Genomic DNA, 23102 nt, shown 5'->3' on the forward strand with positions numbered 1-23102 from the left:
AACAATCTACCAGCAGTTAAAAAGCAGACTATTCTAACTTCTAGCTCTCAATTAGCCATATGATCTCAGAAATAAATACTAATGAAAAACCAAAATGCAAGCAAATAAATCTCTTCTTTGAGTACATGTCTGAAGAAAAGTAAAACAAAAATAATGTTGTTGGTCAGTTGTTTTTCAGTTGCATTCTACTCTTAATTATGCCATTTGGTTTTTTTGTTCTTGTTTTTGTTTTATTTTGTTTTGACAAAGATACTACAGTGGTTTGGCATTTCCCTCTGCAGTTCATTTTACAGACGAGGAACTGAAGCAAACAGGGTTAAGTCACTTACCCAAAGCCAAGTCACTTACCCAAAGCCAAACACCTAGTAAGGGTTTTAGGCCATATCTGAACTTATGAAGATGAGTCTTCCTGACTCCAAACTCAGCATTCTATCCACTGTAGCTACCTAGCTGTCCAGCAAATATAATACTCATTTTTAAACAGTTAAAATAACATGAACTGAGCAGCAGTTTTAAAAAATCAGTAACAAATACAAAAGTACAGTTTTAAAATTAAAGCTGTTGGTTTAAAAAAATATTTGTAATGGAGGCCTGACATGGTTTCTCATCCCTGAAGTTGGCGAAGGTTAAGGCTATTTTATCACTGAAGCTTGAGTGTTGAACTGCAATATGGCTAAAGTCAATAAAATATCTGCATTAAGTCCAGCACAGATATAGCCCTATCAAGAGCATGGAATCATCAAGTTGCCAAAGGAGGAGAAAAGCAACAGGGTTTTAGAAATGCTGCAGGTCAAAGCTTCTGGGCTGATTTATATTGGGATCAGGCTGCTGTACTTCCAGCCTAACACAGACCAGGAAATCCAGTCTCAAAATAAATAAATGACTCATTCAATAGATAAGTGAATAAATAAACATTTTAATAATTTAATAATATTTAACTTTAATAATATTAAAATAAAAATTTCTATATAAACTGGTACATGAATTTCCTATACTAATGATTCACTTTTAACAGGAGCCCTTTCCTCTTCATCATTTCACAGGATCATAGATTTAGAGCAAAAATCATCATCAAACATATATAAATACATGTACAAGGTGAGGGTAAGAGGGAGGAGCATTCAATTGAGTAAATCAATCAAATAACTTTCATGGTCGCTAAAGTAACTGACAAACTTTTGAGCTTTGATGCATTTATCAGGCAAACTTTACACTTCTCTATTGAACCACAATTCATAAGCATTAGACTAAATGTGGGGAAAAACGTCCTTGATGCAGAGATGTCCTTGAAAGCCTTGTCCCATTCCCTTTTATTGTGTATCTACTTGTTATTCAGTAATTTTTCCAGTCGTCCAGTCTTCATGACCCAACTTGGAGTTTTTTTTGGCAAAGATACTGAAGTAGTTTTGCCATTTTCTTCTCTGGCTCATTTTAGAGACAAGGAAACTCAGGTAAACAGAGTTAAGTGCTTTACCCGGGTTCACACAGTTAATATGTGTCTCAGATTTGATTTGAATTCAGATTTTCCTGACTCCAATCCCTGTGCTATATCCACTGCACCACCTCCTTGCCTATGGATTTACTTATCTTTATGCATGTTTCTCTCCATGGAATAGGAACTTTGTGAAGGAAGGGACTATTTTGGTTTTGCATCCACATTACCTAATACATAGGAGGCATTTAACACATGCTTGCTAAATTGATAGAAATAGGAACTGGACCTGCTAATTCATTAGTACCCAGGTGAGAAAACTCATCAATAACTTCTCTGAAAAACTTTTAGCCCTAGAGAATTATCTAGAGCATTTAGGAATTAAAGTGACAAGACAATCAGTCTCTAGGATTAGATTAAAATTAATTGAAATGGTGCTAGGATTGGAGAGCAAGTGGATTAGGAAACTCCCAAAAGAACAGGATTCTAATAAATATGGTCTTAATCATTGTTACACTTAATTAAGCCTGTAATTAAATTTTGACTCCAATATGCCCTCTTTTCTACAAGGAAGAAAAACCAATTGTTTCCCTTACCAGATATGCCATCTTCAAGTCCTCTCTTCCTAGAGATACTCTCCATTTCACACAGGTATCATTAAAGACAAACACATTAGTAATCGATGTCTTCTTTTCTGGATTAAAAAAAAATAATGCACAATTATCAATGTAGCCTTGAAAAATTCTAATATGGGGCAGCTATATAATTCTGAAGCAAGAGGACCTGAGTTCAGATCCGACCTCAGACACTTAACACTAACTAGCCGACCCTGGTCAATACACTTAACCCCTATTGTCTTGGGGAAAAAAAAAAAAGGAAAGAAAGAAAGAAATAAAAAGAAAAAGAAAAGAAAAATCCTTATAGAGATGGATGAGAGAATGACTAGTTTATTTGCTAATGATCATTGTTAATAATTTGATATCAACACAAACTAATCCAACAACCACTTGAATGCTCATACATAATCCATGAAAGCTGGCACCCCACTCCTTTGAGATGAGGAGTATCAGTCTGTGAGTAATCTGACAGCCCACTGGGGGCCACTGTCGTTCCAATTAGCCTGAAGCTAAAAGGGAATTTAGATTGGGCTCCATGATGAATCAGCAATCCCATGAAAGTATCTCATCCTTTTTTCTACTCACACTAATCAAGTAAGTAAAGGGACACCATGGTATTGAAGATTAATTCCAAGGTCAGTGATAATTCTAAGAAAGGCAGAAATAGATGCACTACCATTCCCCATAAGCTCCACAAGCTATATAGCTGAGCCTTGGAAACTCTGCTAAGGTAAACACTAAACTCTCTACCATATTCCTTGACCCTGTAGGTTTGAGTAGTTTGTTCCAGCTCAGTGAGGAGCTCATTGATTTCTCTGGATTTTCATGTTTGTTTTTAAAGGGAGACTCATGTCAAACAACATTATATCAATATGCAAACTATTCCCTGCTACCACAGGAGGCTGCTCTGAAAACTAAGTTGGTCTCCTATGGCCTAAGTTAAAGCAATATTTTATAAAACATCAGTTCTCTCTCAGGGAGTTAACTTTAAATGTGATTTACAATTTCTTTAAAAATTAGTGAAAAACACTGAAAGAAGTCCTCATTCTATTAAGGAGCAATATTCCAAGTGATGCTTCCCCACTCCCCCCTCTCCCCCACCCTGCCCCCCATCATGTAAGGAGAGGACAGATCTCTAAGCCATAGGTTCTTATCCTGGGGTATGTACATTTTTAAATGTATGTGTGTTTATGTACATGTATGTGTTTACATATATATGTATACATACACAGATATATACACATATATTCCAATGTATATACACATATATTCCAAATAATTGATTTCTTTTATAGTCCTTTGTATTTTATTGTATGCATTTAAAAACAGGTTTTTCAGAAGGGATCCATAGGGCTTTACCAGATTGCTTAAAGTGTCCACATGACACACACACACAAAATAACCTTTTGTGTTATTTTATTTATTTATTATTTTGTGTTATTAACCATAACTCCTAATCTAAAATAAGGTTAAAAAAACCACATTCCCTGATTATTTTTTATCACCTCAAGCAAATATCTTTTCAAGACTTACACCCAAGAGGCCTATTCTGAGATAAGTCCAGTACTTTTATAAATCAACTTAGTTATATTGTGCTCACTAATTGAACTCAAATCTATTCAACTATCTTAGTGTGAGAATCTACTAAACAAGGAGCACTTTGAGGCCCATATTCACAGTGCCATCTAATAACTGATTATAGCACCAGTATCACTGTTTTTCTTTTTCTTTTCTTTTTTAAAATTTTAATAGCTTTTTATTTACAAGTTATATGCATGGGTAATTTTACAGCATTGACAATTGCCAAACCTCTTGTTCCAATTTTTCCCCTCCCTCCATCCCCTCCCCCACATGGCAGGGTGACCAGTAGATGTTAAATATATTAAAATGTAAATTAGATACACAATAAATGTACATGACCAAACCGTTATTTTGCTGTACAAAAAGAATAGGATTCTGAAATATTGTACAATTAGCCTGTGAAGGAAATCCAAAATGCAGGTGTGCAAAAATATAGGGATTGGGAATTCAATGTAATGGTTCTTAGTCGTCTCCCAGAGTTCTTTCGCTGGGTGTAGCTGGTTCAGTTCATTACTGCTCCATTGGAACTGATTTAGTTCATCTCATTGCTGAAGATGGCCAGGTCCATCAGAATTGATCATCATATAGTATTATTGTTGAAGTATATAATGATCTCCTGGCCCTGCTCGTTTCACTCAGCATCAGTTCATGTAAGTCTCTCCAGGCCTTTCTGAAATCCTCCTGTTGGTCATTTCTTACCGAACAATAATATTCCATAATATTCATATACCACAATTTATTCAGCCATTCTCCAATTGATGGGCATCTACTCAGTTTCCAGTTTCTGGTCACTACAAAGAGGGCTGCCACAAACATTTGTGCACATACAGGTCTCTTTCCCTTCTTTATGATCTCTTTGGGATATAAGCCCAGTAGTAACGCTGCTGGGTCAAAGGGTATGCACAGTTTGATAACTTTTTGAGCATAGTTCCAAATTGCTCTCCAGAATGGTTGGATGTATTCACAATTCCACCAATATATTAGTGTCCCTGTTTTCCCACATTCCCTCCAACATTCCGAATTATCTTTCCCTGTCATTCTAGCCGGTTGACAGATGTGTAGTGGTATCTCAAAGTTGTCTTAATTTGCATTTCTCTGATTAATAATGACTTGGAGAATCTTTTCATGTGGCTAGAAATAGTTTCACTTTCTTCATCTGAGAATTGTCTGTTCATATCCTTTGACCATTTAGTATCACTGTTTTTCTAAGATACTTCTCCATTAGCTTCCCATTCCCTACTGAGACCAGGGTATTTTATCTAGAACTGCTTTTTGCTTTTCCCTACACTCTGTACTTTGTATTATATTTATCAGTTTCCATTTGCTTTCCCATCCTGGGTTTCCCCAGAGATTATAAGTTCTCTGGCATTTTTTTCTTTGTATCCTAGTACCTAGCACAATCTCTTAATAAATCAGAAGCATTAATTAAATGAGGCACAGTGGGCAGAATACAAGAAGGCCTGAATTAAAATGATGCTTTTGATACCTACCAGCTGTTTAACCCCAGGAACTGAATCCCTCTGTCTCTGTTTTCTTATTTGTAAAATGAACATTCTATAATTACAATACTTATCTTACAAACTTGTAAGATTCAAATTAAATAGTCAATACATATATAATATATATATGTTTATATGTGTGTATATAACATGTATATATATATACATGTTAGCTATTATTCTTATAAATATTTATTGAATTGATTGTTCAATTATATCTAAGATCTTTTTCAAATTCTAATATCAAATGAATATATAACAGGTGTCCAGAAGTAGCAGCTTATGTCTCTGGGGCTCTGAGTCCCTCTGATCATTCACACAACTCTGTTGCCTCACTGACCATTTCAGAGAACAAAAACATTCCAAACCAAACCACTTCCCTTTTGATGAACCACTGAAAAGAAAAGTCCCAGCATGTTGATTTACACAGGGAGGACATGAATCTTCTGCTAGAGGCCCCTCTCCTGAGTAAAGAAGCCAAAGAAATAAGTGAAACAAATATAAAAGATATTCTCTTTGTCTCTCTCTGTCTCTTTATATGTCTGTCTTTGTCTCTTTCTGTCTCTGTCTCTCTTTCTCTCCCTCTGTGTATGTGTCTGTTTCTGTCTCTGTCTCTATCTCTAACTCTCCATTCTTCCTTTGAGTTTCCCACTAATGACAGCTGCAAATGAACAAATACCACCTGCTCCCATCTGGTGCTGCAAGCTCTATGGAAGTGGGACCAGAATGTTAGAAAAGGTTAGTGTCAAGTATTTCAAAGATCCTTTTTTGGCTCAATCTCAGTCTCAGAGGAAAGAGTAAGTATTATTTTCTCAGAAATCTCTCAGTGCCAACTGCAACACGCTTGCTTCTTTGTGACTATCAAATACAGGCACAAGCAGAAGGGATGCTCAGAGTTCCAAATTTGGGTGACGCTAGGCCCTACTGAGCAGAAAATCCTGTTGGCCCAGCTATGCATTGTTCTGCTCCTACTCTGGCTAAAAGACATCGTTTCCCCCAGAAAGACTGTTTTCAGTTACTGATTTGTGTGCCCACTTCAAGTGTGTTGCTATAAAGGTTCTAGACCTGATTTTTTTTTTAAATCTTCTTATTAACTGGTACTTACTCTCATTCTCTCCTGTTGGTATCATGTATGACAAATGAGGGCTCACTTTGACCATAACCCCTACCCCATACACTAATCTCAAAGAAATTTGGTAATCAAACCTCCTAAACATCAGAATCTGGTAGGTTTGGGATGTTACCATATAGAGAATAATATAATTGATTTTTCTAAGCAAGTGTACCAGATCTCATATATCTAAATGAAGACTTTCTTTCAAAGTAGTCCTCATGAGAAAATTATATACTTGTTCCAATGGTCAATTGGTAACTCAGATGGTGAAGTGCATAGAACCCTGGTCCTGGAGTCAGAAAAACATGAGTTCAAATCTGACCTCAGACATTTAATGCCCATGTGATCCTGACTACAGTTCTTTATTCTCTATTTGATTCAATTTTCTCATCCAAAGATGAGGATAATAATACTTGAGGTATTATTATCAAATGAGATCATTAAATGAGATAATTATAAAGCACTTGCACAGTGTCTGGGATATAGTAAGTGCTATATAGATGTAGTTTTTTTTTTTTCAGTATTCAAATATGAGTTACTATCTGTAAAATGGGGATAATAATTGCACTTATCTCCAAAAGTTATGGGGATCAAATGAGATAATATTCATAAAGCACTTATATGACCTTATATATATTCATAAAGCATAATTACATTTAATATTTGTAAAGCACAATATTTGGCACATAGTAAGGACTAATATAAAATTCTAATTACTTAATTCTGTTTTAGATTTATCTGGAGAGGCCCATGCTTTTACCTAATGTCAGTGGTGAAAAAAATATCTTTTTCAGGACAGACACGATTTTTAGAAATAACCTAAGATCATCCTGGAACGTAACATAAGTGCTAAAATTGAGAAATCCCATTAGAGTCAGGGATGTGCTAGTAAATATTTAACAACCAATTCCCCAAGCCAAAAAAAATTGTACATCTGACATACTTTTAAATCTAATTCACATCAACATTTTCTCCATTACTTTCTTAAGTCTAGACAATCAATAAAGCAATAAATCAAGCTCTGATTTGTAACATTTGTTCATTTGCCAACACTGAGCAAATTTGGACTAGCTTGTTTGATTTTGAACCAAAAATAAAGTCTGAGCAAAGAATTGGAAACAAAATAATGGGAACAGCTAAACAAATTTGATAAATCAATGTAAAGGAATATTAGTATGCTATAAGAAATTATGAATGTGATATACACAATGAAGCTTGGAATGAGCACAAAAAATAGACACATTATAACAATGTAAATTAAACACGCACATATACACACAAGTGGTGAATGGTGCAAAATTATAAAGAAAAAGCATGACTCAGAAACAAAGATATAAGAAGTCCCCTTTGCAGAAGAAGAGGTCCATGAATATATTAGCTAAGTTACCTATATTTTCAGACTTTTGTGATGTATTGTTCAGTTATACTAATTTTTTCATCTTTTTCTTTCTTTGTTTTTAAAAATATTCTTTGTTATCTAGGATGGCAGCCTGGGAGGGGAAAAGAAGATATCGTGATACTAGAAGAAATTATAATGATATTTTAAAAATGGCACCAATAAAAATTTATTTAAAGAAACAGTCTGATTAACTATAACAAAGTACAAGTAACAAAACTAATTTTCTTGAATGGCTCATAATCCGGTTCTTAATTTTTTTTCTTTTTAAATTGTGTTTAATCATCTGGAAATTTATTAAGCAAAGATACTGGAGTGGTTTGCTATTTCCTTCTCCAGCTCATTTTACAGATGAAGAAACTGAAGCAGAAACTGAACCAAACAGTTTTTGTTTGTTTGTTTTTGCCTAAGGTCATACAGTATCTGAAGCCAGATTTGAACTCAGGAAGATGAGGCTTACTGATTGCCTGGTACCCTATCCAATGTATCACCTAATTAATCAATTTGACTTGTAAACCAATTCATAAAAAGCACTCCAAAAAAAAAAAAAAAAAGTCTGAGCAATATCAGCATCATTGGTGCTGGTTACCTTGGAAGTAACTATTTTGATGAACTATGTTCATCTAGATAGAAAAATTGTAGCATATTTGTTACAAAATCAATTTTGTTATTTTATAGTCTGACATCATAAGACAGGCTGTGCAAAGTTTTCATATGCATGGAAACATAACATGCAATGCATATATTTATGTAATTGTATCCATTTATATGGGAGAGAAAGAGAAAGGTTAATAAAACCCCCCAGAAGCATTCTTCTTCTTCTTCCTCCTCCTCCTCCTCCTTCTCTTTCTCCTCCTTCTTCTCCTTTTCCTTTTTTCTCTCTTTCTCTCTCTCTTTTTCTTTCTCTCCCTCCCCCTTCTCTCCTTCCTTCTTCCCTCTTCCCTCTCTCTCTTTTCCTTCCTTCCCTCCTCCCTCCCCTTCTTCTTCCTTCCTTCCTTCCTTCCTCCTTTCCTCCCTCATTCCCTTCCTTCTTTCTCTTCTCTTCCCTTCTCTTTCTTTCCTTTCCTTCCTTCCCTTTCCTCCCTTTCCTTCCTTCCCTTTCCTCCTTCCTTCCCTCCTTTCTTTTCCCTCTTTTTTCCCTTCCATAATCAGGGATCAGGACAAATATTACTGTTGTTAGGGTACAAGGGAAAACTTAATGGTTAAATGATTCCTGTTCTAGCAAAGATGTCATCCTGAAGGGAGCTGCACAGGGTAATCATCAATCTTATAATTATTAACTAAAGTCATAAACATCAAGAACCAAATTAGTCCAATTGGATAAAAGCCAGGCACAGTCTTATCAAAAGAGAATCGAGCCTCTTTGATCTGGATGTACTGTATACTGGCTCACCAAGCACGAAGTCTCCACCTGGGTTTTCCCAGACAACTGATGCTGTTACCCAATTTCCAGGTGTCTGGAGTTTCCAGTTCAAACTGGTCTTTAAACCACCACCACTATTCCCCTGACTTCCCTTCCCCCCCACCAAAAAAACAAAACAAAACAAAACACTGACATGTTAGCTCTTGACTGGAGTTTGAGCCCCAGACAAGGCAAGGATCTTCATTACTGAATCAATGAAAAAGGGTCTGAGTGACATCCACTAAGTAACTAGATACATCTCAAGGTCAGTAGAAATAAATAATTCAACTTAGTCTGGCACTAAAAAATAAAATGTAAAGAGAAAGAGAGAGATGAGTAGAATAGGGTCAAGAAAAGGTTAAAAAGTAAAAGGAATAAAAAGAATAGAAAGAAAAAGGGGAAGAAGGAAAATGTAAACAATAAAAGCGCACATGTGAATAGCTTAGGACAGTTTTTGAAAAATGAAATTTGAAAAATGAAGCAGTACTTAGGATAAAGAGAAGGAATAAAAGAGAAAAGAGGAAGGAAGGGATAAGGATGAGCTCAAAGAAAGAGCCATGAGAATTAATGTGACCACATGTCCAGAAACCGCTCACATCCAGAGAAAATCTGCATTATATCAAGAGGAGGGAAAGGTTTTGATTCATAATTCTGATTCTTACAGCCTGTGTAATTTCCAGACTGTCAATTAAATTTTGAGTTTCAATCTCCTCCTTGGTAAACTGGGTGTGATCTTAATTGTTATATAATCTAGTCACATTACGATCATACTTGTAGTTTGAATTATAAGTTTAAACTACATATGATTTATACATATGCATACAATCTTATTTGACTATATACTCTATGGGGGTTGTTGTGAGAAAAGTACTTTGTAAATTGTAAATCAAAAGTATAACTTTTATCATTATTCTCAATAATGGACTTGGCTAAATTTCAATTTAACTCTGAATCCTGTCTGTCTTCTTAAGGCTCTTCTCAAGAACTATCACTGCAGCCTGTGGAGTGGCTATTTCTTCTTTCTTTCAATGAAACATCTTATATTAATCCATGGAAATTATTGCAGGCACAAATTTTATTCAAGATAGCCAAGCTGATAGGGATAATTATAATTAGCAGTTATATAACATGTTTGTTCGTCAAAGTGCTTTCTAAGCATCATCTAATTAATATGCTACTATCTCCCATGTGGATCCTCTTGTTTTATATAAAGCATGACTAATGCTTGATTCCCAGTGAATTCTGAGAGCACTTAGAGGGACTCAAGCTCTGGAGTGGGAATCAGGAGACTCTTTCTACCTCTGGCCTTGATTTATGATATGATCCTGATATAGAAGAAATGAGGGAGGTTTCAACTACATTCCTAACCTTTTGAAGTCAGTGCCATAGAGGGTGGTTACCATACTCCCTCACAAACTAGCCCTTGATATAGCAGCCCAAATAGGCTGTAGAGACAGTTGGTCTGATCTTACGTGGCCATATGTCCTTCTACAAGTTACTTTTTCTCACTCTCTCCAACTATGAATATTTGTCCTCTTTGCTCATTTCACATCCTTCACTAGACTGTTGTGAGGATAATGTTATATGAGATTTGCATTACTTCTCTACAGAATGACTCAGGCAGAATCTGTATATTTCATGAGTAATTCTATATGTATTAGAGAATATGGTTGTGGGGACAAAATAATGAGTTCTTTTTTGAGATTCAGTTTGAGACATCTATAGGACATCCAGTTTGAGACATAGAATAGGCAATTGGTAGTGCATAAATGAAGCTGAGAACCCAGGACTGGATTTCCATACATAGACATATATGTGTGCTTGTATATGAATGTATATGTGGATCTGGCTGTGAAAGGAGGAGAAGAAGAAGGGGAGAGAGACAGAAAGACAGAGACAGAGAATGAGAATATTTGAACTTGTGCAAGCTAAGTGAGATAGCATAAAAGGAAAAAAGAAAGAAGTAGGTTCAGGAAAAAGTCTTACCCATAATTAGTGGAAGTGACATAGATGAATAGGAAAGGAGCCTGAAAACGAGCAGACAGATAAGAGGAAAACTTAGAAAAAGCAAGGTCTTGACAGCCTAAAGGAGAGAGTTTTGGGGAGGAAGGGATAATTAATAATGCCAAATGCTAAAGAGAGGACACAGTCTATACCTGTGCAATGTAAGGTGTTTTTCTTCCAGATACCTTCTGCTGTGCAAAGTGAGGTAAGGTTCCCTCCAATGCTCTCAAAGCCATCTACACAAGTATAGTATACTATACTTCCTAGATTAGAACTGTAGTTCCCCACAACGATAGCATGTTGGATCACTGGTGGGCTGCCGCATTTTATCTCTGCAATAGAAATAATACATACATATTTTCATATTTAGATATAAGTATAAACATATATGCATATATATATAAATGCATCTATCTTTTAATGAAAAGAGAAAGTGAATAAAAGGAAAACAGGAGAACTGTTGTTTTTTTCATTATTTAAATTAATTTTTTCATTATTTCCCAATTACATGTAAAAAAGTTTTTAAATAATTTGTAAATTTTTTGAGCTCCTCACTCCCACCCTTCCTCCCAACTTGAGAAAGCAAGAAATTTTATATCAATTATATATGTGAAATCATGCAAAACATATTTTCACATAAGCCATGTTGCAAGTGAAGACATAGACAAAAAATAAAAATAGAATAAAAATGTGTGCTTCACTGCATTTAAAATTCACTAGTTCTTGCTCTGATAGCATTTTTCATCATGGATCTTTTGGAATTTTGCCTTGATCTTTGCCTTGATCAGAGTTCACAGTTGTCATCCTTACAGTACTACAATATACTATACACTACAATGTTCTGGTTCTGCTCACTTTATTTTGTATAAGTTTGCATTAAGTCTTCCCAGGTTTTTTCAATCCATTCTACTCACTCCATCAGAATCATATACCACAACTTGTTTAGCCTTTTCACAATTAATGGACCTCCCTTCTATTTCCAATTCTTTCCCACCACAAGAAGAGCTATTATGAATATTTTGATACAAATAGATCCTTTTTTCTCTTTTCTTTCATCTTTTGGAGATACAGACCTAGAGTTGTATTGCTGGGTCAAAAGGTATGATTAGATTTACAGCCAGTCTATAGATCTAGTTCCAAACTGTTCTCCAAATGATTGGATCAGTTCACAACTCTATCAACAATGCATTGGTATCCCAATCCTACATGTTTATATATGTAACAGGGTTTTGGCACATGCCCAGACTCCTGTTTCTTACTTATCTATATACATAACCAAGGTTTAGTGCCTTCCCAGACCACTGTTTTAAATGCACACATACAGAGATTTAATCCAATCCCTTCATTTAATAGATAAGGAAACTGAAACCTAGAGAAGTTGTTCTTACATTTATATAGCTCACAAATAGCTCACACTTATATACGCTTACAAAATTATAGCATCCTAATCAGGGTACGATCTTATTTAATCCTTATAACAACAACTAGTTTAACATAGTGGGAGAGTCCTGGTTACACAGAGAGCTATGGGTTCAGATTTTGCTCACTATACTCTCCAAATCTAGGCTGCTGCCATCTGATCTTTAAATACACCTTGAGGATCACTGGGCTTTCCTCTTCTTCCTGTTTCAGAACCTTGGCACTTCTTTACCTTTCCAAATGCACTAAAGTTAAGCTCATGTATAATGTTGTGTAACTAGAGGCCTTCTGTCTCTAGATTTTCTCAAAATAGGGCTTTGTGAGAGTAAAGCCTGTCTCACTTTTTCTATTTGCATTTCCAGAGCTTAGTACATAGCAAATGCTTATTGAATACTTGTTCATTCATTTATTCTATTTATTGTAAATACCAGGATATGCTGGACCTTGCTCCTGAGTTTCAATGTGAAAATGTACCTTGGAAATCAGTAAATATGACAAATTAGGATGATTTATTATTTAGTTAACTGTCTAGACTTTAAAAAGTGATAGAGAAAATGTTAATACAGATTAAATTTTAAAGTACATATGTCATTTATATATATATATGTGTGTGTGTGAATGTTTACATGTATACATACGTGTGTATATACCAATATACATATATGCAGATGTGTGTATATGTAAATATGTTTTTGTGTTGTATATTTATGCTGATGTTTTAGCATTTCTCTGCATGTCCTTATGCAAATGAGACACTGAACAAGCCTTTAAACCTCCCTTGGTTACCCTGTCCTCATGTGGAAAGTCTGAGGCTTGAAATAGTCTCCAGTCCTCTCTAAGTCTAAATCTAAAAGGAACCCTGGGTGAAACTGCAACCATTTTTACCATTTTGCATGTGAAGAAACTATGGGAGATCCAATGATTTAAGGTCCCCCAAAAGAGGAAATGGCAAAGTCAGGCCTGAAATCCAGCCTTCTAGGGCCCCATGAGTAATTCTACAAAGTGTCAGCTGGAAGAGGCTTTAGGATCACAGTAGTCCCCTTATCTTATAGATGAAGACACTTAAGCCTTTTCTATTACATTGTACTTCCTGGAAGTCACTATATAAGAAATTCAAATTTACTGATTATCTAAATGAAAGGAACAAAACACAAGTTTTATCAGAAACATGTTAGATATTTTTGTTAACTGTTTCCAGTTTTTCTTTGCAAATAAGATTATTAATATCTTGCTTTAAGAAAACACAGGACATAGAAGTCCAAATTGATGAAACAGATCAATTAGAGAATTACCAAAAATTGGTTGAATTGCTTTAAATATATTTTCTCTGATGCATTTACGTCAAAGTAATAGAGTTATTAATCATTTTCAGTTGTGCCTGACTCTTGTGACCTTTTTTTGGGGTTCTCTTGAAAAAGATATTAGAGTGGTTTACCATTTCCTTCTGCAGCTCATTTTAAAGATGAAGAAACTGAGGTAAACAGAATTCAATGGCTTATCTAGGATCATACAGCTAGGATATGTCTGAGGCTGGATTTGAATATTGGTCCTCCTGATTCCAGGTCAGGCCATCTAGCTGCCCACATGGAATTATGAAAAATATAGGATACTTACAGTTAGTCCAATCTCCTTATACAGAGAAAAGAGCAAGTCCACAAGCTAAATAACTTGCAAGGTCACAAAGTCTGTAGTGGCAGAACCATGTTAGGAACCCAGACCTTCTGATTCCAAGTCAAGTACTAATTACATAATATGTATGTGAGTGTATGTGTTTATAGACCAGGAATTTCTGCACAAAGGATAGAAAAACAGAGTGACTGGAACAAATATTTAGCTCCACTGGCAATTAGAAATCAATTGGAATTTAATATAACAAATTTTCTTTTCTTTCTTTTTTTTTTCAACCTTAAGGAAGAAGTGGGAGAGAGAAAAGGATATGCTTAATTGAACAAATTAAAATGTTAAAAAGAAAATACAGTAAATGGGAAATTTAGATTACAACATCTAATGGCCTTTTATAATGAAATCAAAGGGAAAATATAAGTCACATTATAAAACTCAGGTTATACACAACTTTTCATGAACCTAGTTACTATTTGCTGGTGCGGTAGCAGCTAGGTGTTCAGGAACTATGTGATTCTGGGCAAGTCACTTAATCTGTTTGCCTCAGTTTCCTTATCTATAAAATAAGCTAGAGAAGGAAAATGGCAAATCACTGCAGTATCTTTGCCAAAAAAATCCCAGATGGGATACTGAAGTCAGACATGACTAAAATGACTCAACAGCAACAAAAGGTATGTTGACAGCTTTAATTTTGTCTTTCTCAACTTTGCAAATAAAATGTGTATATCTAACTCCCTAAATGGCATCACATGTTAAAATGGTTATATCATTCTCAAAAGACAGGCTCTACTGTTGATAGAGTTGTGAATTGGCAGTTTTGGAATCCAGTTTGGAATTATACTAAGAAAGTTAATTAAAATTACCTAGAGATTCCATTACAGAATATCAAGGATGTCAAAGAAAGTGAAATCTCATATGCACCAAATATTTGTTATATCACTTCTTATAATGTCAAGGACCTGAAACAAGGGAAATGCTCATTGTTTGGGAAATGGTTAAACAAAATGTATATGAATATATTATTGAACCATAAGGAACTATGAATATAAACTACAAGAAGTACAGTATATGGCCTAAATCAAAATGAAGTAAATAGAAACAGGAAAATAATAAATACAATGACTACAAGTATATAAATGGGGAAAAAAAACAAGTGAAATTGAAGAATATGATACTGTAATTGATGAGATTAGATTCAGGGAACCAAAATGATGAAATTAGAGTTCCTGGTGGTTAGGGAGTTAGATGATGAGGTTAGTGGCAGGTTCAGGGTTCAGGGAACCAAATGAAGAAGTTTGGCTCTCCTAAATCCCTTTTAGGATTTGACACAGGATAGGGAGTTGTGGGAACCGCCTTTTGGCGGCTCAGAAGTCCTTCATAAAGGAATTTGCAAGCCTGAAAAGCTAGACTGATAAAAAGAAGTTTATTATTAGCATTGGGAAATCAGCCTTTGCTATGCATGAATAGAAAGACTGAATTCCTTAGTGGCAAGGTCTGACAGAGAAGTAAAGTTTCTAGTAGAGAAATCCTGACAGAGAGGTATAAAGTCTCGTTAGGGAAACAGGTGAGGTAAAGAGAAGGTAACACTGAAATAGACTATCATTTCAGCGGGCAGAGATTGCTGCTATGCCATGGATGGCACATTAGGTCCTTTGCAAGGACTGAGCTTAAAATTGCCATTTTTATAAGGAAATCTGAGACAGAAGTTTCAATCGAATGAGATTCCCTCAAAGCTATCACTCCCCCAGGCCTAGATGAGACCACTTACTGGAAGTGGTTTTGAGCCAACAATAGGGGTCAGTCTAAATCTAGATGTCCAGCTAAATGAGATTATTTCAACTAGTCCCACCAAGATAAACCACTTTATCTCTGAAGAAGAAAGAAGAAAAATATACCTTCCTCCCTTCTTTGCATATACTGTCAGACTCAGCTGAAAAGTTGAGTTGAATTCCTTTTATCCTTTCTTGCTCTAAAAAAAATGTTACAAGAGATAACTATCTGGGGAAGGAAAAGGGAGAAATATACTGAGAAATGAAGGTGATATCAATAATTTTAATTGTTATGCCATATGATTTGTCACAGGAATAAAAAGTCCCTTCTTTGGGAGAGTTAAAGATAATTCCAGAACAAGAAACATTTTTTAGGACCAAGGTTTTTTCATTAGATACACATTTTAATAATTTTGTATTGAAGGTCAATGGGGAAAAAAGTATTTAATTTGCAGGATTCAAGATAATAATATCTATTTTAATATGATACATTAGCATAATTTTCTATGTTTCTCCATTATCCACTAGGAAGTAACTCTAAATTCTGCTGTAAAGATACTTCCTATTGAGTGGATTATTGAAGCAAAAATTATATTTAATTTTTAAAAAATTTTTTACTGAGCTCCACACAGTTTAACCATGCTAGTAAATGCTTTTATGATAAATATATATATGCTTTTGTGGTAATTATATATATATATATCTGGACCTATAATTTCATAGGTATAAGCACCTTCTCAGTAAAGAATTTTCTTTCTTAGTGCAGATTTCTTCGCAATTTATAGTCTCAGAGAGTTATCTATGACCCTGAGAGATTAAGTAACTTGTTTAAGGTCACACACTCAGGATAACCAGAGGAGGAATGTGAGCCAGGTCTTTTCAACTCTAGGTATGGAATATTGCATTTATTGTCCCTTGTATTGATGTAGTGTGTGTGTGTGTGTGTGTGTGTGTGTGTGTGTGTTTTTGGGGGGGGGGGGTAAGGGAAGAAGGAGTTATGTTTCAAGAAATGAAGATGGCATTACAAATGAGGTTTTTTTTTTTTCTTAAGAGACTGAAAATGGTGTCAATCAACAATCGGTCTTGATGGTAATCAACTTTGCAAACAGGTTATCTTCATTCACATTCACATTCACATAAAGAATTAGGTAGAATTTTACACCTGAAAGTCCTACTCATACTTAAAAAGAGTAAGAATGTTCATTTTCTCAAATTTTCTCCAAGGCCAAGTTTAGTTATTAGAGCACAGTGTTCAGTTTTAGGTTTTTGCTGTTTCCATTTCCATTTATACAATATATTTAGCCATTCCCGTATCGATGAAAACCTCTCTGGTTTCTGGGGGTTTTTTTTTGTTTGTTTGTTTGGTTGGTTTTTTTGGGTTACCATAAAAAGTTCTGCTATGGATATTTTAATAAATTCTTTCTTTTTTATTTGATCTCTTTGGGATATATACATAGCAGTAGGATATTTGGATCAAAGGATCTGGCTATTCCAGTCATTTTTAGTTTTTTTGCATAATTCCAAATTGCTTTACAAAATAATTACAATTCATCGTTCCATCAACAATGTCTTACATTGCTTCTCTTCCCAAAGCCCCTCCAACACTGACTACTCCTATCTTTAGTCATCTTTGGCAATTTGCTATGTATAAAGTAAAACTCAGAATTTTTTTCATTTGCATTCTTTTGTTATTAGTGATTTGGAGTATTTTTTCATATGGTTATTAGTAGTCTGCAGTTCTTAAAAGAGGTTACTCTTTTCCTGGGTCTTAAAAGAGATGCCTTATATTCTTTCTCCAATGGATTAAGACAAACACAGGTTAAGTGACTTGCCAGGGTTCACAAGTAGTGTTTGAATTTCAAAGAGAAGGCAATATATTTTATATAATGTAGCTGATATACTACTACATTACTCAATGTATCTTTCCCCTCCCAGAGAGATATCCCTTGTGCCAAAGAATTGAAACCTAGAAATCAATTTGACTTTTTTTTCTCCTTCTCCCCATTCACATCCAATCCTATTTAATTGTTTCTTCAGAATGTCACTTAATTTATTAGCAGCTGGTGATATAGTGGATTGATCTCTGAGCCTTCACTGAGTGAAAATTCTGTCTCAGAAATTTTCTAGCTGTATGACTGAGAAAATCATTTAACCTTTGTCTAACTCAGTCTGGGGATCATAATAGCACCTGTCTTGCAATGTTTTAAGGCTCAAACAAGCAGATATTTATAAAATAAAAAATTTTAAAGCACTTGGCACAATGCCTGCCACAGGGTAGGTGCTCTATAAAGGTTTACTCTCTTTCCTTCCTCTAATTTTTATTTGCATTATCACAACTCTAATTCAAGACTTGATCACTAATGATCTTCCTTTTATCTATCTCTATCTTTTTTGACTACTGCCAGATTATGGGAACATAACTCTAGAGTGGGAGAGAATTCAGAGATTATTTAATCCAATCCCTCATCAATTCAAGATGAGGAAATTGAAGCCCAGTGAGATTGTTTTGCCCAAGCATACACAGTCAGTAAGTCAATGAGTTGGGATTTGAACCCAGGATTTCTGGCTCCAAATACAACTAACACCCTTTTCACTAATTCACCATTTTTATGCCATCATAGAGTTCAAAACATTTGGTATTTCCTTATTGCTTCCTTAGTTTGAAATTCAAGGCCCTATTATACATATTCTAATTTCAACCCACTTTTCCAGTCCTATTTCCTACTACTTCCTACCTTTCTTAACTTTCTCTATCCCTTTCCAATCAAACATGTCTACTATATCCCAACAGTAGTAGGATATGCTTAGTAAATATTTATTATTTGGTTGATTGGAAATGTATCATTTTCCCTGATTCGACAAATAGAGTAATGAGGAAAGCAGCCAACAGTGAAATAAATAAACCATAAGGCTGTGAGCATTTAGTATCAAAGCAGGAGCAACCTCCATATATCAGGTATCTCTGAACATGCAACTAATATTCCATATATGCCAAAAAGATAAAAGCTGCAAGTAGCCTTTCTCAAGAATTACTAAGCATGGCTAATTTGAGCTTGGGGATCTTAACAAATATCTTCCATATTCCAAGTATGTGAGAGATTCATGTGGGCTAGTCATAGAAATTTGAGGATTCCTGTGATAATTCTAGGGAAAATTAAAGGGAGGCCTAAATCACTTTTTAAAAAATTCTACAAGTTTACTGTCCATTAAAAAGCTCCCACCTGATGTTCTCTCCACCTCTTTTATCCTGCCCTTCACTAAGTCTCTCCAGATCAGAAACTAGTCCACATTGAAAAATGAATCTTCTAATAAAGCTGGAGTTTCTTTCTCAAGACTGACAGGGTTTTGACTCTATGATATTCTGTGGACATCCAAGGGTTTGGGTTGAATATTGGAAATTCCTCACAGTTTTGTTCTGCCATGATTGACTCATAATACAAGAATTATCTTCCTGCCAATGCCACCATTTCTTTTTCTGAATGTTTCCAGCTAGCTGTGTATGTTGTCACAGGCATTACTTGGGGGATTGGGATTGTACCAGAAAGCCAATGAAATTCTGTGATTTTGTGCATGAACAAAAAGCAATTTCATTGCTCTTTTTATTACTAAAAGTCATCCACCAAACCATTCAACCAAGAGACATGAGAGGCATTTGACTTACAGACTGTTGTGTCATCTGGCACCTAGTTGGCACAGTGAATGTTAGAAAGTTCAAATCCTCTCTCAGATATCTGCTAGCTTAAGTTAAATGACTTAATCATTTAACTGTTCTCAGTTACAATTTCTTCAATTGTAAAACAGGGATAATAATAGCACCTGCTTCACAGACTTATTAGGAAGATCAAATAAGATAATATAATCTTAAAGTGCTACATATATGCCATCTATCATTATTATTTTAAAAATAATAAACCATTACCAAAAGAAGAAATGCCAAATGACACTATGTATTCCTCCTAACCACATTGGTAAATGCAAAGATCTTGGTTAATCATATTTTAGAGTCAAAGTCTAGAAGTTCAGTCTGTATCATGAACATATCAACCAATCATGGACCTAGATCAGAATTTTTATTAGTTGTCTGAACTATTTTCATGTAAACATCTCTAAAAAACATTACCTTGATGGCTTAAAAACCCAAACATATAATACATTCTTAGCTCACACATTATTGTGAATGCTAATCATCATCTTTGCCAACAATAACTGATAATCCATATATAACAGAAGAGAAATTTAATTGATGATAGGAGAATGGCTGTGACAACTAGTGAAACATTATCAGGTAGCACCAACTTTGAGGGCTCTGGATTGGTTCTACAAACACTAAAATGTTTGCCTTTCATTCATTCTGGTCTAATGAGGCAAGAATTGTCAGTTGTTATAGCCTTAAACTAGCTTATCAGTTTATTCATCCATTCTTCATTCAAATATATTTACCAATTATTACTGAAACACAAATTGAATAATAGAAATGTTTCCCTACTATAAGGATGAACTGCAGAATATTTTAGAAAATAAATACCAAAATAACAATTTTGAAAATAGCTGAAACCTGGGCTCTTGATCTTGACCTTTCTGCCCTGAATAATCTTCCTTTCCAATCATCACAAACTATTCCACTCACACAATCAAGTTTAATGAGATTTTATGTCATCCTATGTAGAGGGTCACAGTCAGTCAGGAAACTCTGGGTGAGGTTCAAGACCCTTCAGCCCCGCGGGAATCTGCTAACAATGTCTGGTTCAGCTCCCCATCTCCCCTAAGGGCTCTTGGCTTTCCTGAGAAGTCAGGGGACAGTGACAACCTGTGTGGAGTTCAATTTCAATCAGAGTTGTTTTTGTTACATTATAAAAAGGGGAAAGCCCTTGAAATAAACAGACTCCATTTTTCCACCATCCTCGGGAGTTCTGCCTCATCACTTCTCTACTAGGAAGGTATATTTTAATCACCCTGGTGTGGGGGCTCTAGAAAGCAATGGTATGTTTTGTCACTCCAACTTGGGGGCTTTAGAAAGCAGGACACAACAATCCTACAAAATCATTCCATCCTTTTCCATTCTTTCCAACCCTTACTCCCTCACAATATTCTGCATTCCTGGAAATTCCTTTTCTTTACCTAGGCTTGTTGATATGTTTGCCATAATTCAGGCCAAGTTCCAATGCTACTTTCTCTATGAACCTACCTGGATATCCCTCCAGTCAGAAGTATTTTGCATTCATACAATTCCATAGCACTTTTTTTACTTCCATAACAATATTCCTGATTTCATTTGGATTCCATTTTGATGTTTTTTATCTCCGCTGTCTCTATTAAATTATAAATCCTTTGAGAACAGAAATAATGCCTACCAGAGTGCTGTCAGCCAGTCAATAAACATTTATTAAACCTACTATGTGCCAGGCAGGAGCAGCTAGACAGTGTAGTAGATAAAACATCAGACCTGTTGTCAAAAAGACCTAAGTTCAAATCCAGCCTCCAACACTTACTAATTGTGTGACTCTGGGCAAGTCACTTAATCCCTATTCAAACCAGTTTCTCAACTGCAAAATGGGGGCACACTGGAGAAGGAAATAGCAAACCATTGCAATGTCTTTGCCAAGAAAACTCCATGGATAAAGTCAATGGGGTTGCTTACAGCCAGATAATACTGGATCACTGAACAATAACAAATGCCAGACACGATTCTAAGCAATAGGAATACAAAGAAATTTAAAAGACAGTTCCAATTCCCAAAGACTTCACAGCCTAATAGAAAAGAAAACATGCAAAAAAAAAAAAACAAAAAAAAAAAAACTCTGTCTAAATATGATTTAGAGAAAAAAGGGAAAATTAAGAGAAGGAAGGCTTTAGCATTAAGGAGAATCTGAAAAATTTTTTTTATTGAAAGTGGGATTTGTAGTTTTCATTCTAGCTTAATAATATGCCATTCAAAACTGTACTGAATGAGTAGGATGAATACAGGACCCATTATTTCATTAGTTCAGGGAACTTCCAGGTGGGATAATCTCATTATTAATGCAGGTAGCCATTTATATATTGTTAGAATTACCTCAAGACCAACAAACACATATAGGATCTTATAACTGATTGTGAGGATTATGAAATTATGACTTATTATTGGTAAATGTTTGATTTGTATACCTATTTTATATAACTGGATCATGTAAATATTTCTCAGGTCAAAAAAGATTGCAAGTAGAAAAAGTTTCTGATATATGCTGATATGTTAAGGGTTTTGGCCAAAGTCACAAAGGCAATATATGTCTAAGGCAGGGCTTGACCTCACATTAGCAATAAAGAATTGAGCAAGTGAAGTGGCACAAAAACTGTTACCCAAAATTTGTAACTGGAAAAGGTGAAAATTCATACAATGTCAAAAGAAGTAGGAGGAAGTTCTTAAAATACTGTTTGGACCCCCCTTATCAAGGATTTAGAGGAGGACATGAACAAAAGTTTCCCAGAATGAGAGAATACAAGTGGATCACAATTTGCATTTTTGGAGAAAATATCTACATCAATGAAATCACAAATCAAGTGAAGTTATTGATATATAAAATAAATCATCTGGAGCTTTTTTTTTTTTAGTAATAGGCTAACTCAAAATTCAATCTAAAGCCTGAATCACACAAATCAATACTCTAACATACATTTGTACTGTCTTTTATTATTATCGAATAATTTTATGGGTATAAATCTTTGTCCATAATTAAATTATACATTTTTTGTGTCCCCTATGTCTTCTGCAGTCACTAGTATAATGTTGGTTGTGCATTGGTTTGTTGTTAATGTTGTTTAGTCATTTTCAATTGTGTCCAACTTTTTGTGACCTTATTTGACGTTTTCTTGGCAAAGATATTGAAGTGGTTTGCCATTTCCTTCTCCAACTCATTTCACATATAAGGAAACTGAGGTAAACAGAATAAATTGATCTGGCTGGGGTTACACAGCTAGAAAATATCTGAAACTAAATTTGAACTCAAGATGAGTCTTCCTGACTCCAGATAGGTACAGTGTTCTATCCATTGAGCCATCTAGCTGTTTAATAACACTGATATTTGATATTCTTTTGTTTGATTCCTATGAGTATTATGGATTAGGATTCAGGAGACCCAGATTCTTATCCTAATCTGTCCTTTCATTGTTGTCTGATCTCTGACAAGTCTCTTTGCCTCTCTCAACATCAGTTTCTTCATTTATAAAGAAGATATAAATTATATTATTTAGTGATATCACTAATAGTGAT

At 34.9% G+C, this 23102-nt stretch overlaps 1 protein-coding gene across 1 annotated transcript in view; it reads right to left on the bottom strand.

Annotated features, from left to right (window-relative positions):
- Positions 1–23102, bottom strand: part of SUSD1 (sushi domain containing 1) — a 283693-nt gene that overhangs the window by 141949 nt on the left and 118642 nt on the right. Inside the window, 2 exon segments of the mRNA XM_051961204.1 lie at positions 2029–2126; positions 11198–11377. Of these exon segments, the coding sequence (XP_051817164.1) occupies positions 2029–2126; positions 11198–11377 (278 nt within the window).

Source organism: Antechinus flavipes, chromosome 1 (assembly GCF_016432865.1).
Source record: "Antechinus flavipes isolate AdamAnt ecotype Samford, QLD, Australia chromosome 1, AdamAnt_v2, whole genome shotgun sequence".
NCBI lineage: Eukaryota > Metazoa > Chordata > Mammalia > Dasyuromorphia > Dasyuridae > Antechinus > Antechinus flavipes.